The sequence below is a fragment of the Danio rerio genome, chromosome 8 (genome assembly GCF_052040795.2).
Source record: "Danio rerio strain M-AB ecotype USA chromosome 8, GRCz13ab, whole genome shotgun sequence".
NCBI classification, from domain to species: Eukaryota; Metazoa; Chordata; class Actinopteri; order Cypriniformes; family Danionidae; genus Danio; species Danio rerio.
In genome coordinates, this window is record NC_141028.1 from 56,435,980 (window position 1) to 56,462,968 (window position 26,989).

At 34.3% G+C, this 26,989-nt stretch overlaps 1 protein-coding gene and 2 long non-coding RNA genes across 28 annotated transcripts in view; 2 read left to right on the forward strand and 1 right to left on the reverse strand.

The window, feature by feature from the left end:
- Window positions 1-23,526, forward strand: part of aak1a (AP2 associated kinase 1a) — a 101,521-nt gene extending 77,995 nt beyond the window's left edge. For 9 of the 26 annotated variants that reach the window (XM_087265390.1, XM_087265393.1, XM_087265391.1 and 6 more), the window contains one exon: window positions 19,800-21,047. In XM_087265390.1, coding sequence (XP_087121516.1) covers window positions 19,800-20,509 — 710 coding nt within the window. In that variant the 3' untranslated portion in view covers window positions 20,510-21,047. Of the gene's footprint in view, window positions 1-2,230; window positions 3,233-3,391; window positions 3,489-3,588; window positions 3,659-5,208; window positions 6,280-19,799; window positions 21,048-23,448 lie in introns of those variants that run through there. The other 17 variants (XM_087265400.1, XM_087265402.1, XM_087265404.1 and 14 more) reach the window with 4 other exon arrangements.
- LOC147842870 (uncharacterized) overlaps window positions 1-26,989 on the forward strand; it is a 469,436-nt gene that overhangs the window by 388,380 nt on the left and 54,067 nt on the right. The window lies entirely within an intron of this gene.
- On the reverse strand, window positions 2,248-26,953 carry LOC147835824 (uncharacterized). Its single transcript, XR_015498502.1, has 3 exons — window positions 26,669-26,953; window positions 5,119-5,296; window positions 2,248-2,372 (listed from the first exon to the last, which is right to left on the reverse strand). It is a non-coding gene; the product is annotated as an uncharacterized LOC147835824 (long non-coding RNA).

Genomic DNA, 26,989 nt, shown 5'->3' on the forward strand with positions numbered 1-26,989 from the left:
CTGAGCGTATGTGGAGAAAGACGAAACTAATAGTCCATTATAATATCTATAAAGACAGTCTTCAGGCTTTTAATGTGGAACTAAAAACTGCTAGACAGACTTTCTTTTCAAACCTTATAAACAACAATGTAAATAATGCTCGCACACTCTTTGCAACAGTAGAGAGGCTCACAAACCCCCCCAGTCGGATTCCCAGTGAGCTACTCTCTGTAAGCAAATGTAATGAATTTGCTAATTTCTTTACTGATAAGATCAATAATATCAGAAAGGCAATCAGCTCATCCAATCAGCCAAGTTGTGTCGATATCAAACAAGCTCAACCACAACTTGAGAAGTCAGACATTATGTCTGAATGCATGGCAATTAACGTTAAAATCTTAGAAGAGACTGTGCAAGTTATAAAAACATCAACCTGCAGTCTTGACACGCTCCCCACATCATTCTTCAAAACGGTGTTTACCTGTTTAGAAATGGATCTCCTAAAAGTGGTAAATGATTCACTTCTCTCAGGGATTTTTCCAAAATCACTTAAAACTGCAGTTGTTAAACCCCTCTTGAAGAAGAGCAACCTGGATAACACCCTATTGAGCAATTACAGGCCAATCTCAAATCTCCCTTTCATTGGCAAAATCATTGAAAAAGTTGTTTTTAACCAGGTTAACAAGTTCTTAAACTTCAAGGGGTGTTTAGACAATTTTCAATCTGGTTTCAGAGCACATCACAGTACAGAGAGCGCTCTTATAAAGATAATCAATGATATACGTCTAAACACAGATTCAGGTAAAATAACAGTGTTGGTATTGCTCGATCTCAGTGCTGCATTTGACACTGTCAATCACAGCATACTTCTGGATAGGCTGGAAAACTGGGTTGGGCTGTCTGGGACAGTCCTCAAATGGTTCAGATCTTACCTTGAAGGGAGAGGTTATTATGTCAGTATAGGTGATCATAGGTCGAGGTGGACATCCATGACATGTGGAGTCCCACAAGGCTCGATTCTGGCACCTCTCCTGTTCAACCTTTACATGCTCCCTCTGAGCCAAATAATGAGAAAGAATCAAATCTCCTACCACAGCTATGCTGATGACACTCAGATCTACCTAGCCTTACTGCCTAATGACTACAGCCCCATTGACACCCTCTGCCAATGCATTGATGAAATTAACAATTGGATGTGCCAAAATTTTCTTCAGTTAAACAAAGAGAAAACTGAAGTCATTGCGTTTGGGAACAGAGATGAGGTTCTCAAGGTGAATGCGTACCTTGGCTCTAAAGGTCAAACGACAAAAAATAAGGTCAAGAATCTTGGTGTGACTCTGGAGTCAGATCTGAGTTTCAACAGTCATGTCAAAGCAGTCAGTAAATCAGCATACTATCATCTCAAAAACATAGCAAGAATCAGATGCTTTGTTTCTAGTGAAGATTTAGAAAAACTTGTTCATGCTTTTATCAGCAGCAGGGTGGATTACTGTAATGGACTCCTCACTGGCCTTCCCAAAAAGACAGTCAGACACTTGCAGCTCATCCAGAATGCTGCAGCCAGAATTCTGACCAGAAGCAGGAAATCAGAGCACATCACACCTGTCCTCAGGTCTCTACACTGGCTGCCAGTTACATTCAGAATAGATTTTAAAGTATTATTACTGGTCTATAAATCACTAAATGGCCAAGGACCTCAATACATCACAGATATGCTCACTGAATACAAACCTAACAGATCACTCAGATCTTTAGGATCATATAAACTAGAAGTTCCAAGAGTTCAGTCAAAGCAGGGTGAATCTGCCTTCAGCCACTACGCCCCTCACTGCTGGAATCAGCTTCCAGAAATGATCAGATGTGCTCCAACATTAGGCACATTCAAATCAAGACTGAAAACACATCTGTTTAGCTGTGCCTTTACTGAATGAGCACTGTGCTGCGTCCGACAGATCGCACTATTATGTTTTTCGTTTTCTTTTTCATTCTTTTATAACCTATTTTAACTCATTTAAATTTGTTTTTATCTGTTTTTAATAATTTTTATTGTCTGCATTTTATTTTCCTAAACTTGTCTTTTTTATTCCTGTTTATGTAAAGCACTTTGAATTGCCACTGTGTATGAAATGTGCTATATAAATAAACTTGCCTTGCCTTGCCTTGCTTGACTATCATTTTCACTCTGGCTTCCTAACACTTTCCTCAATGTCTTTTTGTTTGTTTCCTCTTCTGTGGCACTAACATCATACAGCATCAGATCAGAATCACCCACTCTCAGGCTTTCAGTCCTCTGAGACTGGAGACCAGGGCTCCGATAACCAGTTTGACCCAATTCCAGTGCTTAACTCCAAAAGCTCCAGCCAAGGTAAGGGAGTTGACACAAAAGCAGACGTCTGTTGGACGAGAGTATATGCTTTATTTTATGTTTCTGACTGTAGACGTGTGATACTGAAAGGAAGTTCCATTAAACTTTTACTGTAGTCATTTCAGTTCAAGTTTATTTGTGTAGCGCAATAATCACAATCATTATTGTTTCAAAGCAGCTTTACAACCAAAATCCAAAATGTTAAGCTTATTAGTTACTTGGCTCAGTGGTTATCACTGTCACCTCACAGCAAGAAGGTCGCTGGTTCGAGTCCTAACTGGGCCAGTTGGCATTTCTGTGTGGAGTTTGCATGTTCTCCTCGTGTTGGCGTGGGTTTCCCCCACAGTCCAAACACATGCGCTATAGGGGAATTGAATAAACTAAATGGGCTATAGTGTATGAGTGTGTGTGAATAGGAGTGTGTATGAGTGTTTCCCAGTACTGGGTTGCAGCTGAAAGGGCATCTGCTGCGTAAAACATATGCCGGAATAGTTGGCGGTTTATTCCACTGTGGCGACCTCTGAAATAGAGACTAAGCCAAAGGAAAATGAATGAATGAGATACTAATAACTTCATCTAATTAACTGGTAACTAATAGCTTTCATCAGTTAAAGTGATTAAATATAAACATAAACACACTGTAGATTGGTCCGAGACACTGGTTCATTAATGTTGATGCTAACTTAACTAAACTTGCCTTTCTCTGAGACCTTTGAAATCCTTTTAAAAATGGAAAAAATCTGATAAAAATAAAACTTGTCATATTTCACCCTGATATCAAAAAACACATTCGATCCCTTTGAGATATTTCCATAATTGCTCATTGTGAATCATTAAAAATGAAAAAGGGCATAGCTCACTGTTTATTTCAATGGTTTTTACACTACCGTCTAAAAGATTGGAGTCAATAAATTGTAAAAAATATATTAATATTAATTATAGACACCTGCTTGAATATTGTGAATTTATGTTGATTATTTAATACAGTTAAGGTCAAAATTATTAACTCTCTTTTTAAATATTTCCAAAGTGCTTTTTAATGTATAGAAGGTTATATATATATACATTTTTAAACATAATAGTCTTCATAACTAATTTCTTTGGTCTTGATGACAGCACATAATGTTACTAGCTATTTATGCTAGTGCTTGAAATGGCATTTAAAAACTTCACTAGGTTAATTAGGCAAGTCATTTGACAACAGTGGATGTTTTGTAGCCAATCGAAATAAATCATTTCTTAAGGGGGCTAATAATATTGACCTTACAAATCATTACAAAAAAAGACTAAACTGCTTTTATACCAAGCAAACTTAAACAAAAAAATTTATAAAATATGAAACACTGTGGAAATTTCACTTGGGAAATTGCACAGGAGAGATTATAAATTTGCATTTAACTGTACACTACCTGTTGAAAGTCTTGTTGTCGACCCCAGTTGTAAGAACAACAAATAATATCTTGACTTCTAGTTGATCATTTGTAAAAGTGTCAGAAAGTAGATTTTTCTGATGAATCATCTGATGAGCTGCATCCTAATCATCACAAATACTGCAGAAAACCTATTGGATCCAGAATGGACCCAAGATTCTTACAGAAATCAGTCAAGTTTGGTGAAGGAAAAATCATGGTTTGGGGTTACATTCAGTATGGGGGCGTGAGAGAGATCTGCAGAGTGGATGGCAACATCAACAGCCTGAGGTATCAAGACATTTGTGCTGCCCATTACATTACAAACCACAGGAGAGGGCAAATTCTTCAGCAGGATAGCGCTCCTTCTCATACTTCAGCCTCCACATCAAAGCTCCTGAAAGCAAAGAAGGTCAAGATGCTCCAGGATTGGCCAGCCCATATCTGGGGTAAGATGGAGGAAGAATTGAAGATGAATCCAAATAATCTTAATACACTTTGGGAGTCCTGCAAGAATACTTTCTTTGCCTTCTTTGTCAAAATGGGAGCTCATGGGAGTCGGACACAACATTCCTTCTTTTTCCACTGCAGCATGACTTTATATTCTATACTGGACATTATTTTTATACTGTACAGTCTTTTTTAGTGACAAGACTTTTGTCTAAGCAAAGTCAGGCTTTACTGTGCTAATTAAATAATTTAAAATCAAGCCATGATCATATTTTATTTTAGTAAAATAAGTGTAATCTAGAGGCCTTTGCCTTTCATATAAGCCACTTCTAATGACAAATGATCAACTAGAAGTCAAGTTATTATTTGCTGTTCCTAAAACTTATCCCTTATCCCGATAAGACTTTTGTCAGGTAGTGTATATAGTGTGTACATATCTCAATTACTTTTTTTTTTTTTTTTGCTTAAATTGGTTTTTTGCTTTCTTTTTTGACAAATAAGTGAATACACTCAATTTGTCAATGATATACACAACAAAGTTTTAAAAGCAAAACGTATTTCCATTGTGGAAAATCATGTTCAAACTCCGTCATGCAAAATATAATACCTTTTCTTAAATTGTGGGATGGAATATGACTTTTCATCCACAGGATATTGAAGTAAGTGTGACGTGTTACTTAAAATGGATTGTGACCTTTAAGCTGCAGTAACAGTGAACACGATTCCTCTCGAGACTCTTTTCGGGTTCGTGTGTTCTTTCTTTTCTAGCCGTCCTGCGCTGTTCCCACACATAATCCTTACTTTGATGCTGCTCTTGTTATCTTTTAGCGTTTTATGCTTTCTCTTTCCTGCTATTCATCTGGTTTTTGCCTTTCTCTTTCTCCTTTCTTTTCTCACCCCTCATCCCTCACTCACCCTCCTCCGTCAACGTCTTCTTTTCTTCCTCCTCCTTTCTCACACTTCTCATTTCTCTCTTTCTCCTCTCCTCTTTCCGGCATGTTCTAGGTGGTCATTCGCGCAGCAACAGTGGCAGTTCTGAGACCAGTCTGCCCTCGCTGGCATGCTCCCTTCTGCTGGTGGACCAACTCATCGACTTATAGAGGAAACAGAGAGGGAGAGGGCAGTGTGCAATTCTTTAAAAAAAATAAGCAGTAGTTTAGAAACCTTAAGTTAGTCCATCCATATTTTCTTTTTGGCATTCTTTTAAACTTTCGCAGTATCTTTCTTCTCTGTTGATCCATAAACATTCACATGACTTTCATTCATTTATGCTTCATTCATCACAATGTAAAATTTGCGAAGCTTTTTTTTTATGAACTTTTATTTTGAACGAACAGCTTAGCTAGGGTTAATGGCAAGTCAAAGGTCGAAATTCAAAAATAAGTTGTTGTTTTTTCAATTAAATTTAAGATATATATATATATATATATATATATATATATATATATATATATATAAAACTTTTTAAACAATTGGGAAATTGTGTATAAAGTCCACGATATTACAATTTGCGTTATTTATTTTTGTTATCGCACATCATTAGTGTTAAGGTAAAAAAAATCTGTACAAATTAATCCACAATGAAGAAACCATTTTGTTTTGGTAATCTTTGTCAATCCAAAGGTCGAAATTTAAAAAAAATTAAAATTATTATTGTTTAGTTTAGTTTTATTTTTAATAAAATTATAATTTATACCATTTGAAAAATGTGTATAAAGGCCACATGATAGCAAATCATACTAAATTGTACGAATTATGTTTCATAAATTAAAAAGTTATGAGTTTAGATACTGTTGCGTTAGTCTTAAGGTGAAGAAATAATCCAGACAAATTAATCTACTTGATATCAAAATTTGCGATGCTCATTTTGCTATCGCACATCGTTAGTCCAGCCAGATCTCACGAGGAAACGTAACTATTTTACAATTTGTCAGTTTAATGATAAATTCAAATGAATTTGTACAAGTTCATTCGCAATAAACCCCACTACTAAACGTAACCATCATTGGGGCATATGTACTAAATTGTACGAATGAGATTGTACAATTTCATACGAATTAACCACTAAATCAAAAAGTTATGAATTGCTGTTTGATATCGTTGCGTTAGTCTTAAGGTAAAGAATTAATCTGTACAAATTAATCCACAAAAAAGTCCATGTGATATCAAAATGTTGCTATGTTTATTTTGCTATCGCACATTGTTAGTCCAGCCAGATCTCACAAGGAAACGTAATTATTTACGTTTTGTCAGTTTAGTGGCTAATCCTTACAAATTCATACAAGTTCAGTCACACCAAACCCCACCCTTAAACCCAACCGTCAGTGGGGGATAAGCAAACCGTACTAAAGTGTACGAATGAGATGTCATACGAATTAGCTACCAAATCAAAAAGTTACGAATTTCTGTGAGCTAGTGTTGCATTAGTCTTAAAGTGAAGAATTAATTGTATAAATTAATCTACAAAAAAAGTCCACGTGATGTCAAAATTTGCATTGTTCATTTTGCTATCGCACATCATATTAGTCTTAAGGTGAACAATTAATGCGTACAAGTTAATTCACAATTTAAATATATATATATATATATATATATATATATATATATATATATATATATATATATATATATATATATATATATATTATAATCATTTATATTAAATATAATCTTTGTCAATCAAAAAGTCAACATTTTATTATACCATTTGAAAAATGTAATTATAAAGTCCACAGTATCCAAATTTGCGATGTTTCTTTTGCTTGCACACATTGTTAGTCTCGTTAGCACATAGTTTTGTTGTGAAGAATTAGTTCGTACAAATTAATCCAAACAGCATTAAAAAAAAAACATTGTTTTGGTAATCTTTGATGTCAATCCAAAAGTCGAACTTTTTTAATGCAATTTTTAAAAAACATTTATAAAGTCTGCAATATACAAATTTGCTATGTTTCTTTTGCTAGCGCTCATCGTTAGACCTAAAGTGAAAAATTAATCCATACAGGTTAATCCATAAAAATAAACCATTTTGTTTTTGTCATTTTTTTTTTTAATCCAAAGGTCTAATCGTTCCTTGCCTACGAGTTCTGTTTGCTAACAGCGTGACAGCGAAAACTACTGGCCTGGCATACATAATCTAACAATTTTGGCAGTTTTCATGTATAAGCGTGTTTTTGATCATTGTTTTTAAAAATGCTAGGTCAACACTTTTTTGACCTGATTGTTATCTAAACAATCTCTTAAAGTATATTTGGTCCACTTTGTAGATTATTAAAGAAAACACTAAACACAAAACAACTGTATTATAACGCTCTGAAAAACCATACACAAAACCCTATTATTATACTGAGATTTGTCCAGAAAAAAAATTGTTAATGCATTTAAGTAAAAAGGTTTAAAACAATCAATTGATGAAATATGTCGGATATGAGTACATTTGGATTCGTGTATGAATCCTAACTACACAAGATGCAATAAAAGCTATGTTTTCCATATTCAAAGGAGTCCCATTTTAAAATTGGTTTCATTTTTGCGATGCCATGGCTGAACAACATTATATACTACGACAATGATCACCTCGGGTACTGATTATGGGCTTCATTCAGTGTTAAAGCTTCCAATGTGAGTTTAAATAACATTTTACACACCATTTATTGCCATACTGAAAGCAGCAGCAGAAAGTTCACCTCAGATCTTAAAAATAAACAAACTAGCAAATGTATAGTTTGAAAATGAATGTCAGAACTCAACATCAGTCACTCAGCATGTACTTTCAATAATGTTAAAGAGGTTTAGTATGTGTTAATTAGATTATAAACCTGCGCTTCTGAATGGCTGGTATTTAAATGTTTCTGTCGGACAAATTTCCTTTCGTGTGCAGTTACGACTCGATATCCTAGGACTTAATATCGATAAACCTAAATGACTAGTTTGTTTTTTCATACTCGCGCAAAGAACATTTACAGATTTTCCCATCCACATTATCGAATTTAGTTCAAACCAAGTCTTTAAACCAAGTGTTTTCTTATAGTCCGTCAATCATCTTGGGTTTGATTCCTGGATGCTCTTTCATTCTATCATTCTTTTCTTCATCGTATCTCCTTTATTTTGATTCCTTCATTCATACCCCCTGCTTCTTATTTTTATTATTTGCTGTTTGCACTGAGGTGTGGGACACAGATGTACTACCTTTACAAGATGACCATAGAACTCAGTAAAATGAAAAACAATCTGTAAACAAAAAGAAACCAGATCATATGGGCATAATATAGGATGAATGTACACATTCTGAACCTGTATAAATGTGCATTATTCTCAAGATACATATTATACGATGATTTATCTGTATGTTAGGGTACAACGTTCTGATGTTTGTCAACTGTATTGTATCATTTTTGCCTGTGTTTGTTTCTCCACCGAATGGGGTGTTTTGGATAAACTTGAATATACAGAAAGAGACTATCAGGGGTGTGCGCTTTCGAGGCAAGAGATTCAGTGTTCGATAGCGTTCGTCAAAATTGAGAAATGTAAATATAAGTTCACGAGCTTTATTTTTTACTTTTAACCATTGCCGTCTCAAATAGCCTCTATTTTGAATCGTAGCCTCTATTTCAATAAGACAGATGTGTGTTATTTTCTAAGCGTGCGTAAATGTGCTTAGACGGAGCCTATGACGGGCTGCTCTTCCCGAGGTCTCGTCTATTGTGACGTGTAACAGAAATGAGAGACTCATATCAAACATTCCTTGATTTCTTCTTGAGTTACTGCCAGAAAATTGGACCTATATATTTCTAATCGAATTTCCTTTTTTCAGAAGGTAAAATAGGAATTGTGAAAAACAAATGGTTTCATTGGAAAGTGTTGTGTTTTCATGACCTTAAAATATCATTTATTTAATCCTGTAATGCATAAATGCACTGAACAGAATGGCTTGTTATCTTTAAAGTTAACTCTTCAGCATTTATCTGAAAATGGTCAAATATTGACCCATGTATCAATCTGTTACGTTATTTTGGGCATCAGGCATGCAAAGTCACATTTTACAACACATATCAAACATAAAACAGAGCTCAATATATGAACACATGTCTATATGTACTGTACTATATGTATGATGTTTGGATTATTCATTATTAGATTAGATAGAGTTGTATTGTGTTAGATGCTAAGAGCGTCATTTTATTTTGAGTTAATGTTTTGTCTGTTGATCGTTTGCAAATGTTGCATCGCTAGATGATTATTGTGTAGATTTTAACCCAGGCTTACGAGAGAAGCATGTCATGAGGATGAGCATTTAAGGTGCCGTTTACACTCGTGAATTTCATTTTGCAAATAAAAACGCTCTTCGTCCAGACTGGCGTTTTTACTGTGTTTTAGAAAAACGATCTTCTTCCACACTATATTGTGTGAAATGAGTTCACTACATTACAAAAGCCTTGTCGCCTATCCCAGTTTTAGGAACAACAAATAATAACTTGACTTGTAGTTGATCATTTGTCATTGGAAGTGGCTCATATGAAAGGCAAAGGCCTCTAGATTACACTTATTTTACCAAAATAAAATATGACCATACCTTGATTTTTAATGATTTAATTAGGACAGTAAGATCTGACTTTGCTTAGACAAAAGTCTTGTCACTTAACAGAAATAATGTCCAGTATAGAATATAAAGTCGTGCTGCAGTGGAGACAGAATGAATAATGTGTCTGACTCCATCGTGAGCTTGGAGGACTGCATCCATACATCTCTGCAATGACTCAAATCACTTATTAATAAAGTCATCAGGAATGGCAAAGAAAGTGTTCCTGCAGGACTCACAGAGTTCATCAAGATCCTTTGGATTCATCTTCAACGCCTCCTTCTTCATCTTACCCAAACATGCTCAATAATGTTCATGTCTGGTGACTGGGCTGGCCAATCCTAGAGCATCTTGATCTGATTTGCTTTCAGAAACTTTTATATGGAAGCTGAAGTATGAGAAGGAGCGCTATCCTGCTGAAGAATTTGCCCTCTCCTGTGGTTTGTAATGTAATGGGCAGCACAAATGTCTTGATACCTCAGGCTGTTGATGTTGCCATCCACTCTGCAGATCTCTCACACGCCCCCATACTGAATGTAACCCCAAACCATGACTTTTTTCTTCACCAAAGTTGACTAATTTTTCTGAGAATCTTGGGTCCATGCGGGATCCAATAGGTCTTCTGCAGTATTAGTGATGATTGCAGTTCAACAAATGATTCATCAGAAAAAATCTACCTTTTGTCACTTTTACAAATGATCCACTAGAAGGAGTCAAGCTATTATTTGTTGTTCTTACAACTGGGATCAACGACGAGACTTATAGCAACATTTGTACTTTCAGTCTACTGTTTATGTAATGGCCATATAACAGGGGCAAAGTTGTCAGTAGGGAACACACTATAGTCCAGCAGACCAATCAGAGCGATTGTGATTAGCCTTGCCTCCATTTTCAACTGTTTGTGTTTCAGTCCGTCTACAATGAAACAAAACACCAGTGTTTATCATGCATACTACTTTTTAAAGTGGACCTATTATGCCGTTTTTTTCAAGATTTAAAATAAGTCTCTGATGTCCCTGTGTATGTGAAGTTTTAGCTCAAAACACCACACCAAAAATGTTTAATGACACTTTTAAACTGCCCATTTTAGGCTTTGATTCAAATTGTGGCAAATTGGTGACTGTTGCTTTAAATTCTAACGTGATTTTTTTAAAAGAGGGCGGAGCTACAAATACAGTATATATGTGTCAGTGGGGGTGATCAGTGATCAAATACAAATGTGTCAGTGGGGGGATTGGGACATAGTCAATCAAAGCATCTCAGCAGACTGTTTTATCAAGCCTGATTTAAAAAAAGTAGAAGTAATAAATGTTTTACCATTAAAGGCTAGTTATATTCAGAGACTCTCACCACACAACTGTGTTTAAACCCCTTATATAAGTGATTTTTACATATTAGGTGTCTTTAAAATCATATTTATCAACTGTAAAAGCAGTCAAAACATGAAGACAGGGCAGGACATAGAGTAGCTGCTCCACCTTTTTTCAAACTCATCCAATAGAATTTGGTTTATATCTGGTGAGAGTAAGATCAAGCGCATATATCAGTAGCATCTTGATGGGGGTGGGGCATGTAATACTAGAGAGCAGTTGATTGGTCAACAGATTTGATGAGAAACTGAAGCATGCTTTGAAAATCATTGATCCATTTTGGCGGAAGAAACCAACTGCTATCTTGGGATGTTTATATCTTCTAAATACAAATTTTGTCACTGTTTTGAAGCACGCTAGCTTTTACATATCATTAAGACTAACATACTAATAGTAACATCTGAAAAAGTTTATTTCAATCTCTCGGGGACTTAAAAAGATGCTGGAATAAATGTAACAAATCTAAAATGCACCGGTGTAAACGGCACCCAAGTCCATCTCTAGACTATCAGTGGGATTTAAGCAAATTCGTATACAATAGGCAAAACCTAAAATCACCACAAGTTTCAATGAGCATGTTGGAAATGTTATGTTTGTGTTTTCTTTGCCATGTACTTAATTCCCTTTTGTTCTTTCTCCCTTTGCTTGTTTTATCGTGGCTGATCTATGCAATTTGACTGTGCTCATGGTTCCTCTTAGATAAGCACCTAGCGGTGTGGCTAAGTAGTCTTAGCGTTGAAGTCTTTCTTGTGTTGTAGTGTGTGTTACACCCCACAAAAAAATGACAAAGACAAAAAGTCATATCTATCCTGGAATGCCATGGTTTAACCATTCTCCCTATGGTATTGAGCGCCGTATTTCTTTTGTTTTTATGCGACCAGTGTATATTCTGATAAGGGACATTATTGAATAAAATTGTAGACTTGAAATGTTGTGTCCTACTGTTTTATTAGCAATCAGGTATACTATTTTTTTAAAGTGGTCCTATTATGCCTTTTTTTACAAGATGTAAAATAATTATCTGATGTCCCTAGAGTGTGTGAGTGGTTTCAGCTCAAAATACCATACAGATAATAGCCCCTTTCACACATACAGACCTTTCCGGAAAATTGCCGTCAATTTTCCGGAAAGGTCTGTATGTGTGAACAGGTCCTTTTTGAAAATACCGGTAAATTCGTTCTGGCTATTTTCCGGAAAGAGAAGTTGTAACATTACCTGCAATTTGCCGGAATGCTGCGCTGTGTGAATGCAGAAGGAAGATTGCCGTAATAAGCGCGTACACGTCTAGAACGTGCTGACGTGAGACGTCTGCTTTAGCCAATCACAACAGTCAGACGCATTTACGTCCGCGCGGTTTGTGAGAATAAAAGCCTTTGAATATTTTTCCAGACACATTTAGCTGCTAGAAGTTAGTCAGATCACGTTTATATGTTCATCTTAATGCCAACTGTGTAAATGATCATCGATGAGATGCTTATGATAAGCCGTTGTTTGTTTACCTTCAAGCTTTGCGTGTGCCTGTGGAACAGCCTGTGCCTGCACACGCACATATTATGAACATCTCGACATGCGAAAGTGATCCTGCGAAAGTTTTTCACAATATTGATCATCCACAGAGTTTGTAATTTAGTCAAATGTTTACAAATACAAGCGCAGCCGTTTAGAGCTCATTTGTGGTGAATGATGTCAGAATTTACCGGTATTTTGGAATGGATGTGTGAATGCTCTTTTCCGGAAAATTTCCGTAACGTCCTCGCCTGTGTGAACAGCGCTTTTTTGAATATACCGGTAAAGTCGTTCCGGAAATTTTCCGGATATTTACCGGTATCACTGTGTGAAAGGGGCTAATGTTTTAAACCTGCCCCTTTTAGGCTTTGATTGTAATCGTGGCGTTTTGGTGACTGTCGCTTTAAATTGAAATGAGATTGTGCTCTTTTTCGAAAGTGGGCGGAGCTACAAATGCATGTGTGTCATCATATTGCCAAATTCAAAAACAAGACTAACATTCTATGCTAATGAGGGAGAGATCGTAACTAGTGGGCGGGGCTTTCCTCCTCTAATGACGCGCACAGCAGTTTAGTGTCAATCAAAGTGTTCTGCAGACTGTTTTTATCAAGTGTGAATTAAAAAAAAAATAGAATGAATACATTTAAGCATTGGAAGCTGGCTGTATTCATAGACTGTCGCCACACAACTGTGTTTAGACCCCTTATAAAAGTGATTTTTGCATAACAGGTCTATTTAAAATGAAAATATAGTGATTTATCGAACAATTAAATCTAATGTTTTACAATATTATTGTGTCTGCTGTATTATTGATTGTAAATTACAGCATTGGTAATTATAAGAAAAAAAAAAATTATCAAACTGTAGTGTTTACTGCACTTTACTTGCAACTAACTGACATTTTAATAGTCTTCTACATGATGAAGTGGACGAACTCCATGTTGGCACTTTAGAGGACACTAATGGGCAATAAAATTATAATGATTTTCATTTTATCATCAGCTATTAGAGATGTTCCTCCTGAGGGAGTTGGTGGTTCGTCTGACATTTAAATGCCTAGCAATATACTCACCGGCCACTTAATTAGGTACACCTCTCCAACTGCTTTGAGGTTAGCATCTTGAGCTTATGCACAAAATGGTGGAAAATGTTGACTGTGTTATTAGCCCCTTTTACACATACTGGCAGAAAATTACCTTAATTTTCCGGAAAGGTCTGTATGTGTGAACAGGCCCTTTTTGAAAATACTGGTAAATTTTCAGGAAAGAGAAGTTGTAACTTTACTGGTAATTTGCCGGAATGCTGCGCTGTGTGAACGCAAAAGGAAGATTGCCGGAAAGAGCGTGTTCACATCTAGAACAAGCTGACGTAAGACGTCTACTTTAGCCAATCAGAACATTCAGACGCATTCACATTCGCACTGTTTACGAAAATTAAAGCCTTTGAAAATTTTTGCAGTCACATTTAGATGCTAGATGATGGTCAGATAACATTTATATGTTCCTTCTTAATGCCAACTGGAAAAAATTATCGAAAAAATGCTTATAATAAACCGCTCTTTGTTTACCTTCAAGCTCTGCTTCAGTTGCTTGTTGCGTGTGCTCGTGAATCAGCTGGTGAGCGCCAGCACACACACATATTATGTACATCTCGACATGCGAAAGTGTTCCTCTATATGTTTTCATGGAAGTAGTTCACAATACTTTTCCTTTCACAGAATTTTGTATTGTAGTCAAATGTGTAAACATTAAGCTGCGGTTCACGTTTCTGCATTTGGATATCTCTGGGACAAAGCAGCTGCATAAATGCTAAAGCTTTAAATAAAGTGAAGCTATCAACAAAAGCCTGACCACTTCTATGTTTACAAAAACAAGCGCGGCCGTTTAGAGCTCATTTCCGGTTAATGATGTCAGAATTTATCGGTATTTTGGAATGGATGTGTGAATGGTCTTTTCTGGAAAAATGCCTGAACGTCCTTGCCTGTGTGAACAGCGCTTTTTTGAACTCGCTGGTTAAGTCGTTCTGAAAATTACCGGATATTTATCGGTATTACAGTGTAAAAGGGGTTATTGTTAACTCTGTTACTGTGTTATTTCAGTGAATTTCTCATTTGCTCTTTAAAAACAATACTAATCAAAATTTGTCACTTTTTTTTTATGCCATGTGGAGTCTGCTTTGATGTTAGCATATTGCGCTAAAGTACAAAATGGTGGAAAATGTAAAATGTCAATTGTTTAAAAAAGCTTTACGATAATTTAAACAACAATTACTAACAAAAAAACAGCATTATTTTCCATTAATAATGGATCCAGTTTATGGTAAATTATACATTATTTAGTATTTACTCAGTTGTACATTTGTTTTGTCATTCCAGATAGAGGAAAATGAATGGAAAATACTCTAAATGTACCGATTAAGTCTGGAATGAGTCATAAATACATCACGAGTGCAAACAAAAGCACATTTTACACAGATAATCAATGGAGTGTAACCTGTGCAGTGTGTTGCTATGTCATCTTTAGACTAAATCTTAGTGCATTGCTGTATTAATCCTGAATTTAATGCTGACCATTTCCTTCATCCTGAAGGTAAGACTTGCATCATGTCTCTGCTCTGATCTCAGTCGTTGTGTTTTCTCTAACCTCCTTGTTTCCATGGCTTTACCATTGATGTAGGGTTGTCAATGAATGGTTGAATGGGAGTTCATTATTGACCACCCTAGACAAAAAAGTAGTAGCATTACTAGTCAGTTGATTTGACAATTCTTGTAAATAATTTAATTGTGGAAACAAGGTTACTGTTGTGGTAGTTGTCGTAGAATGTATGTGGTACTGTATTTGTTGTGGCTTAAGTCAGTAATGTTGCTGTGGATTATACTGTAGTAGAATGTGCTTTACTTGTGCTTTTATTGTGTAATGGAGTGTTCCTGAATCATCTGTCTACCCCCCAAAAAAGTCAGTTCTGTCATCATTTACTCATTTCCGTTTTACTCCAAATTGTTTTCACCTCTGAAACATTTTGAGCACTGCCTTGGTGCTTTTCTGTTCATATAATATGTGTGGGCATTCCTCAAAACTGCTTCATTGTTGGCTGTCATACAGGGGTAACTAAATGATTATAAATGTTTTGTGTGAACTAACCCTTAAGACAATCAGGATTAAAAGTATGGGCTGTACTGAAAAAAATACTTAAACTATTTATTTAAATTGAGTTGAAACAACACACTTCTTGTTTAATGTTCAATCAACTTAAATTTGTAAAAATGATTAGGTTAGCTTAATTTGTTTCAGGACAACAGGAAGGAATTGTGTGGAACCCAGCATTTATTTAGCAGTGTATATTTAAAGGGCTAGTTTACTCAAGTTAATTTGTGATGCACCAAAATAAATTCTGGGTCGAAACTGAGAAGTCTTTGTAATAATAATGAAAGCAGCAAAGCAAAGCATAGCCCTTTTTGCCTTCTATCTTAAGCCTTTTTTTCGTCTTTCAACTGAAAGCCCTATTTAGCAAAACCTGTTCAGCTGGGCTGTTCAACTCTTAAACTTCTGACTCGGATTCAGGAACAACCAGATTAGCCATATTTGTTACTAAATCATCAATCATTTTTCTGTAAATCAGGCAGTGTACTTTATTATTGGTGACAACAAGCAGATCATCGTTGAAAACACACACCTGACCGATTTTACGTGCTGGATCAGCCAGTTAAAAGTTCTGACTCAATAATCCAAAGCTCTATTGACGTCTAATTCTTCCATGAACTTAAAGGGTTTGTTCACCCAAATATGAAATATCTGTTATTAATGAATCCCCCTCATCTCTATCCAAACCCACGAGAGCTTCATTCATATTCAGAACACAAATGGAGATGTTTCAGGTGACATTTCAGAGCTCCCTTATTCTGAACTATGGAGCTAATAATATGTCAAAACAATCTGAATTTGAATTGTGTTCATTTGAATTATTGACAATTGTAATTTAACAAATCTGAATTTGTATATGGCATTAAAAATTTCTTATTTTGAATTTGACTATTGAGCATCTGAAATCGTAGATAACTGAATTTTTCAAGGCTGAATTTTATAGATGTATTTTCAAACGTCAGATTTTTTGCGCTCTGAATTCACAGACTGCAGATATTGGGTTTGTCAAAATACAGTTTCAAGTTTTCAAAATGAAGAAATTCAGAACATCAAATTCAATATCCTAAAATTCGAAACCAGAAATTCAGATCGTGAAATTCAGATTCAGCAGAAAGTAGGTCAGCGGTGACCAGCAGGGAAGAGTAGACGATCACCAAAAAAAGTTAAACTAAGAATCACTCATTTCTGCTTGATTCATATATAGTTATGGACAAAGTATAGGGTGCGAATTATGAAGAAAAGGGTAAAATTACGATGAAAATAGGTAAAAAAATAAATGTTTTTTTTTTTTATTTACATATAGCCTAATGTTAAATTTGACTCATATTTATTTTAGCTTTAAGTATAGAGAAGGCTGCTTTCAGTTTCAGGTCACAAAGAACAAACATTATGTTGAAAACTCATCAAGTGGCTTTCCCTGTACACTATTCACAATAATTTAGACTTTATAACACCTCTTATGTTGTTAGAATTTGAAACAAAGTTTTAAGCACTTGACAAACGAGGTTAACAAGAAATCTCTGAGCAGGTCGATCATAGAAAGTCACTTAATTCATTTATAAATGAGCCGATTCGAATGAATCTGAATGAACAATTCAGTGACAAAGATAGAGATTTGGCACCACCCATTGGTCATTTCGGTTTTAAGGTATTTTAGCCAAAAATATTATACATTTTTTTATATACATGAAAAAATCAGATCATTCACATAAATACAAATGTAAGGTTAAATTACATCTTGGATGTGAATAGATGATTTTTAAAGGAGGCAGCATTTGTGTTGATAACGGGCTTTGGGCAAACGTATCATTAACATTTTTCTTAAAATACTATACTTTATGCTACGCTGTACTATAGAATATCGTAACAAATAGCGTCTTATAGTTTGAAAAAAAAGTGTGTGCATACAAACATGTCATTTACCACAATTGTAAAATGCTGGGACAGTTTGAAAATGCACCGGGAAAGAGCTTGAAAAGTCCTTAAATTTGACTTTGGTAAAGGTGTAAGAGCCCTGTGTCTGCTGAAATAACCCATCAGAGGTTACAGTATAGGACACAATCAGCTCTTTATCCCTCAAAAAAAAAGTCAATAACATTGATTAACCAGTGAGATGTAACTGAATTACATATATGAATTTGGTTCACTGAAGCATGTATATATTTATTACACAAACTATTCATTCCGCTTTGGCGACCCCGGATTAATAAAGGGACTAAGCCGACAAGAAAATGAATGAATGAATGAATGAATGACCCCTGACCTACTTTCTGCTGAATCTAAATTTCCTGATCTGAATTTCTGGTTTTGAATTTTAGGATATTGAATTTGATGTTCTGAATTGCACTGGATATCTGCAGTCTGAATTCAGAACACAAAAAAATCTGAAGTTTAAAATACGTCTATAAAATTCAGCCTTAAATTCAGTTGTCTTGACTTTCAGGTGTTCAATATTCAAGTAATGAAATCCTAAATCAAAACTATTTTTAACAGCATATAAAAATTAACCAGTGAGATGTAACTGAATTACATATATGAATTTGGTTCACTGAAGCATGTATATATTTATTACACAAACTACTGAAAATAGCTGACCCCAGATAGTTAGCAGAAGATTTGTGTCCTCCTGAGCCTAACATACACCAGTAAACTCACGCAGCTCTGTGATTGGCCAAAATGCTTAGTTTGACTTTTCGGTGATCTTCTACTTTTCCCTGTTGATGACCCCTGACCGGCGAGGCAGTGGCGCAGTAGGTAGTGCTGTCGCCCCCCAGCAAGAAGGTCGCTGGTTTGAACCTTGGCTCAGTTGGCATTTCTGTGTGGAGTTTGCATGTTCTCCCTGCCTTCGCATGGGTTTCCTCCGGGTGCTCCGGTTTCCTCCACAGTCCAAAGACATGCGGTACAGGTGAATTGGGTAGGCTAAATTGTCAGTAGTGTTTAAGTGTGTGTGTGTGAAATGTGTGTGTGTGGATGTTTCCCAGAGATGGGTTCATTTCGCTTTGGCGACCCCGGATTAATAAAGGGACTAAGCCGACAAGAAAATGAATGAATGAATGACCCCTGACCTACTTTCTGCTGAATCTAAATTTCACGATCTGAATTTCTGGTTTTGAATTTTAGGATATTGAATTTGATGTTCTGAATTGCACTGGATATCTGCAGTCTGAATTCAGAACACAAAAAATCTGAAGTTTAAAATACGTCTATAAAATTCAGCCTTAAAAAATTCAGTTGTCTTAACTTTCAGATGTTCAATATTCAAGTAATGAAATCCTAAATCAAAACTATTTTTAACAGCATATAAAAATTCTGATTTATTAAATTCAAATTCAGATTGTTTTGGCATATTATTAGCTCCATAAATCATTACTATTGAAATGTAAGGGGACTTTCGACCAGCACAACAAAAAATGTTTCTGAAGACAATCGCCGACTGCACCTTTAATGTAATTTTATACACATCAAACTGAAGCCTGCTCACATGAGCTGTCACACAATAGCAAAGAATGTAAAAATAAACTATCAGCCAGTATGTAGGAGCACACATTTCCATCAAGAAGAGAACCAACATTTTCTAAAAGTTTTTGGAAGAACCCTTCAGACAGTGTCTAATTACATTTTCCGATTTCCTGTTTCGATTTAATCGACCAGCCCTATTGTTGTGATGCAGACTGGAACAATGGATGAACATTTATCTTTTCATTCTAAATGACAAATTACTTTCTGTGCTCAATAGTTGTATTATTTTCCTGTATACGACACAAATCAGTTTACACTATTAAAAGCAATTACTTAAAAGTGAGTAAACCCATCGCCTTAATGGTCACAAGTTGATTTCACTTAAGAAAATGTAAAGTATTTCTGTTGAAACTCAAAACTATTAAGTTCACTTATCTTCATTTGTAAAATGATGCTGTACTTTAAATGCTGATTTAAAGGCAGTGTTTACTCGATTTTCATCAACGAATCGCTCTTTACAGTGTACGGTTTTCTGTTTTGCAGAAGCCGAAGGGAAGAGCGATGGATATGGGATCGCCGATGATGATGAGAACCCAACAGAGGAGGACTTTCCTCATTCCAGCGATGAAGACGATGCTGAAAAAGGAGGAAGGTCACAGGTTAGTGGTGATGAAACTCCAAGCCTGGATTGTAGCGGCTCCAGACCGTTACTTCAAGACTCGGATGACGAAGACGAGCAGAGTCCTGCGTCTTCAAGAAACCTCCAAATGTCTTCAGCATCTGACGTAGCATCTGAAAACCAGTCTGAAAACCCCTCTCCACAAGCCCAACGTTCAGGAGCAGATCCAAGCGTCAACGTTTTCTCTAAAGCTCCATTCCGGATTGGACAAAACCTGGATGACAACAATAGCAATGAGGGAGATGTGTTCACCAATGCGCCTTTTCTTCGTCCTCCAGCTCAGCCTGACATCTTCCTCCAAGCTCCTTTTGGTAGGAAGAAGGAAGCCTCTGGTAAGGTTTACACCAATCCTGTGATCCACCCCATGTTTTTACAGGGTTCTTCCATTGACCAGAGTATTCTTGGCCCGGTGGCTCCTCTCCAATTTCAACCGCAGGAGCTTTCGAAGTATTCCAGACACTATGAAGAACCCGTGAACTCGGACCCTGAACACAATATGGCGTCAGACATGAGTTCTGGGGACCCGTTTGTTTCAGCGCCCTTCCATCTTAAAGGCCGCCATGAGAAACGCTGAACAATTGGAGTCTACAATACTACTTTTTTTGCCCTCTAAAAGATTTGAGCTTCACATGATGAATAAAATGCTGTATGCTGAGTGTAAAATATTGAGGAATGAAGCACATTTATGGCCTCCGGCGGTCAATCTTGGGGTAAATGTTTGATTGTGTGACGCCTTCTGCTACCTCAGGTCATTCTCATGCTGTTAAACTTTATTTCTATCCACTGAATTATTGCTTAAGTGTTGGATCATGTTCAAGTTTGTATTATTCTTCATCTGATGGTACTTCTATGATTATGGTAAAGCAGGCAATTTTGTATACAGTAGCTCAGATCATCATTGTCAACATAATAATAAAATAAGCATGTCCTACGATTTATAAGAACTAAAACACTTTAATTTAGATGATTTTGTCTCGTAAAACACTATACGCTTAAGCGGGATGTGAAAAATTGCATTTTTTTTTTCAAAATTGAAAATAATTTGAATACCCACAATATGTTGTTTTTTATTGAAAATTATTTATTAAAATCAACATATATTTAAGACACCACTACAGTACTATCATTAAATGTAATTGATATTTTTATAATGTATATTATTGGTATTTTTGGCATTCTTATGAATGTAAACTTGCTTAATTTTCATTAAAAATATTGTAATGAAATAAACACTAAAACAAGCCTAATTTTAAATTAATAAATACAAATTTGTTTGTTATTATTATTATTAACAATAATATAATTGTTGTTGTTATTATTATTAACAATATGATAATTTGTTTAATAACAATAGTATTATAATTAAACACATTATTATATTGTTAGCAGTAGTAGTAGTAGTAAACAATGAATTAATAATATTAATATTAATAATAACAAACAAGTTTGTATGTATTATTTTAAATTTGGCTTGTTTTAGTGTTAATAGCTTAATAATAATAATAGCATTATTGTTAATAGTAGGAGCAGTAGTAGTAAACATTGTATTATTAACAATAATGATTATAATAATAATAACAAACTAATTTGTATTTGTTAATTTAAAATTAGGCTTGTTTTAGTGTTTTTTTTTTCATTACATTATTTTTGAATGTTTATTACATTATTTTTAACATCAACATAAATTCAGAACGTTACTACAGTACTATCATTCAATTTGATTGATATTTTTTAATGTATGCTATTGGTATCCTTTGCATTCTTAAATGTAAACATGTTTAATTTTCATAAATAATAATGTAATGGAAAAATAATACTAAAACAAGCCTAATTTTAAATAAAAAAATACAAATTTGTTTATTATTATTATTATTGTTATTAATGGCATTATTATTAAACAACTTTGTATTATTAATTTAAAATTAGACTTGTTTAAGTGTTAGCTTAATATAATTATTATAATTAGTAGTAATAAACATTGTATTATTGTTAACAATAATAATAATATTAATTATAATGAAAACAAAAACAACATTAATAATAATAATAATAACAATAAAAACAAACACATTTGAAGTTGTATTTATTAATTTAAAATTAGGCTTGTTTTAGTGTTTTTTTTCATGACATTATTTTTTATATACATTACATTATTTATTAACATCAACATAAATTCAAGACATTACTACAGTAATAACTAATAATTGATTTTTTTATAATAATAATAATAATACAATGTTTATTATTACTACTACTAATAATAAAACTATTATTATTAAGCTATCAACACTAAAAAAACTAATTTTAAATGAATAACTACAAATTTGTTTATTATTATTATTAACCTTATTATTATTCATGTTATTGTTATTATTCATGTTATTATTATTATTATTATTATTTTATGATGATGATAATGATGGTAATAATAATAATAATTATTATTATTATTATTATTATTAAATGTTTATTACTACTACTAATTTTAATATTATTAAACTATAAATATTAATAGTGTTGAATAATAATAATAATAATAATAATAATAATAATAATTTACACATTGTCATTTTATTGTTAATAATAATAAGCATATTGTAATAATAAGAATAGTAAGGTAAATTTTGATAAGGACCAGTTTCATTCACTAAATCATCATCATATAACAATATATCATTATATTCATCATCATAACTGGACAATGAAGAATCAATTTGCCTTCATTTGAAATAATGCGTTAAAAAACTGAATGTATTGCAACTATAAATATTTTCAGATCTATTTTCTCATCAACTTTTTAGATTGAGCATATGCAGATGACGTTTTTGACAGATTTGCTGCAAATATTTCCCTCATCCCGTCATGTATGAATGTCAGTACAAATCAATTGTAGCTTAAAATATCCTAAAAGCAGCACCTGAGCTTGTGCACAGTGTTGATGGAAGTGTTTAATACGTACAATCCTATACAATGACTTTCATTTAGCACAAAGCTAATATAGCTGCTGCAGCTGGACATCAAATCCGATGGATGCTGGATTATATTGCACACAACTGTAATAAAATGTCACGTCGATTCTATTCAATGTTATATTTGTTTTCTAACTATCACTACACGCTGCACATTCCCTTTATTATGTTTCAAAGGCAGCTCCAGTACCAAGATGCTGTTATATCACTAGCAATTGTTATTAAAGGAACCGTTTTTTTTAAGAAATAGGCTTCTTTTACATCTACCTAAGAGGTAAACAAGTGTGTTCTGTTGTATCATTTTTAATCCATGCATATAATCTCTGGGTCTTGCAGGAGCACTTTTAGCTTAACATAGATCATTGAATTGGATTAGACCATTAGCATCTCGCTCAAACATTTAATTTTTTTTTTCCTATTTAAAGCTTGACTTTTCTGTTATATGCATTGTATACTGTGGGAAAATTAAACATTGCCATTTTCAAGGTCAAAAGGGCTAACTATACACTCATTCTGGCGTAATAATCTTTGCTGGTGTTTTTAGCAAGATGCTAATTTTCTAATCGGATTTGATGATGCTAAGCTATGCTAATAGTGCTGTCATCAGAAATCGAGAACGGCTAAGTGGATTTAACTCATTAACACTAAATGGGAGCCTTAAAATGATCTATTTACGGCCAAAAAAAGTGTAGCATTCCCTTAAATATCATACATGCTTAAAACGCAAACTCAAAATATGAAACACTTTTGCTGTAAAAATAAAACGTCAGCACACCTGTGTTTCAATCTTATATTTGCTTTCCAACCATTACTACACACTGCTCATTCCCTTTATGTTTCATAGGCGGCGCCAGCACCAAGATGCTGTTGTGTCACTAATATTTGTTATTAAAGGAACCGTTTTTTAGAAATAGTCTAGGTAAACACGTGTGTTTAACCATTTTTTAAATTTATTCATATAATCTCTGAGTCTTGCAGGAGCACTTTTAGCTTAGCTTAGCATAGATCATTGAATCGGATTAGACCATTAGCATCTCGCTCAAACATTTCAAAAAAAGAGTTTTAATATTTTCCTATTTAAAGCTTGACTTTTCTGTTATTTACATCGGGTGCTGTCGGAAAATGAAAACTTGCTATTTTCAAGGTCTAAAGGTCTAACATTCATTCTGGCGTAATAATCAATCTTTGCTGGTGTTTTTAGCAAGATGCTAATAATATAATCTGATTTAAAGATGCTAAGCTTAGCTAATAGTGCTGCCGCCAGAAATCGAGATCATCTAAGTGGATTAAACTCATTGACACTATAGGGAAGCCCTAAATTATGTATTTCCCGCCAAAAAAAGTGTAGCATTCCTTTAAATATCATATATGCTTACAAAGCAAACTCTAAATATGAAACACTTGCTGCACAAATAAAATGTCAGCACACCTGTGTTTCAATCTTGTATTTGCTTTCTAACTATCACTACACACTGCTCATTCTCTTCATTATGTTTCATAGGTGATGTTGTTATGTCAAGATGCTGTTATGTCACTAATATTTGTTATTAAAGGAACCCTTTTTTAGAAATAGGCTCATTTTACATTTCCTCCAGAGGTAAACCGTTCAGTTTTAGCATTTCTGAATCCATTCAGCCGATCTCTGGGCCTGTCGAGAGCACTTTTAGCTTAGCTTAGCATAGATCATTGAATCAGATTAGACTATTAGCATCTCGTTCAAACATTTAAAAAAAAAGTTTCAATGTTTTTCCTATTTAAAGCTTGACTTTTTCTGTTATTTAAATCGTATGCTGTCAGAAAATGCAATGTTGCTATTTTCTTGGTCAAAAGAGCTAGGATATACACTCATTCTAGCGTAATAATCTATCCTTGCTGGCTTTTCAGCAAGATGCTAATAATATGATCAGATTTAACGATGCTAAGCTAATAGTGCTCCCGTCAGACCCGAGATCCACTAGATGAATTAAACTCATTAACACTAGGTCAGTAAAATTAGCCTATTTTACACCAAAAAAGTCTAGTATTCCTTTAAATACAATATCTGCTTAAAACACAAACACCAAATATGAAACACTTTACTTTTGCTGCAAAAAAGGTAGCTACCTGTCTTCCTCCATTTGCCTCCAGCATTTCATCTCATAAGTATATGTGTACTGAGGCATTAAAGGTGTAAAAATACACAAGATACGAGTTTCTATTATATGAGGTGAATTTTAAGTGAGTGTATCCACGTTGCTCTTTTGTGGAAAGGCGTTTTATATGAGTGTGAGACTGCGGGGATTGTTCATGTTTTTTGTTGTTGTTTGTTTCATGTGGAAGCAGCCATGATTGTTTGGTGGCCTTGTGAATGAATCTCAAAGCACTTGTCTTTTGAAATACTTGAGTTATGCAAAACACTCACAGGTTTAGAATCTGTGTGTAATAAATGGAACCTGTTTAAAAGATGTCATGGTATTGATTTATAATACATTTATATTATAGTAAAATGCATGATAAGTATCGGCTTGTTTTCAATAACTTGAGAAATTGAAAATGTCCAAATATGGGTGAAATAATATTGTTTTAGCGTTATATATATATAAATATGCTATTTATATATATATATATATATATATATATATATATATATATATATATATATATATATATATATATATATATATATATATATATATAATATATATATATGTATATATATATATATATATGTGTATATATATGTATATGTATATATATATATATGTATATGTATATATATATATATGTGTATACATACATATATATATAAGCTATATTTATGTACAAATGATGCACCGTTTTAAAAATGACTGTCATGTTTGTTACTTTAACTTATTTTAAGAAGTTCAGGTTTCAAGTCATTTTGAATAGAAATGTTTATTTGATTCAACTGAAAGATTTCAGCCAACAATTGTTTTACAGTGTATTACATAGCATAAATATTCCAAGTATTCTGACATAAAAGGCATGTAAAATAATTGATCATTATAAATTAGGGCGACGCAGTGGTACAGTAGGTAGTGCTGTCGCCTCACACCAAGAAGGTCGCTGGTTCGAGCCTTGGCTGGGTCAGTTGGCGTTTCTGTGTGGAGTTTGCATGTTCTCCTTGCGTTTGCGTGGGTTTCTTCGGGGTGCTCCGGTTTCTCCCACAGTCCAAAGACAAGCGTTCAGGTGAATCGGTTAAGCTGAATTGTCCATAGTGTATGAGTGCGAATGAGTGTGTATGGATGTTTCCCAGAGATGGGTTGCGGCTGGAAGGGCATGCGCTGGGTGGAACAAGTTGGTGGTTCAATCCGCTCTGGCAATCCCTTATGAATAAATAAGGGACTAAACCAAAAAGAAAATGAATGAACAAATGTTTTAGCTGGTCATCTCCCAGCCTGACCAGCTAAGACAATGGTTGTAAACCGGCCTGGAATAGCCAAAACCCCTCTTTAACCAGGCTAGTCAACCAACTAAAACCAGCCAACCAACAAACCTAGGCTGGTTTGAAGCGGACATTCAATTAACGGAAAAACAAAAACTTTTTTTACTGTTTTGATGCTTATTATTCTGCTTTTGTCAAAGTGTAATAATATATTTCATGGATTCATCGGTAAAATAAATAGATGAACACGCGCGCACATTAACATATAACGTACTTTCAACTATTTTTCGCAAATTGAAGCTTTTGTCAAAGCGATGTATTTCATGGATTCATAATATAAATAGACACACAAACACACACGCTTACATAAAGTACTTACCTTCAACTATTTTCCCAACTGAAGCCTTTTCCCTCCACACCAGTATGAGTATTTCACAAAAGTAATAATTTTCTTTTCTGTTCGTTGAAATTGATCAATTGAGTAAACGTTGCCATCTGGTGGTTATTTGCTTGTAAATATAATTATTGTAATGAATAATTCTTCCTAAAATAAGCCAGTTCCTTTAACAGCTTTTCTCTCTCACCGCCATTGTTTTATTTTAGGCGATTTTATACATGAAATCTAAATGTAACACATCAAACGTAAACAAACGTTCACACAACTGAATTTAGTAATCACAAACTAATGTGATTGGCCAGT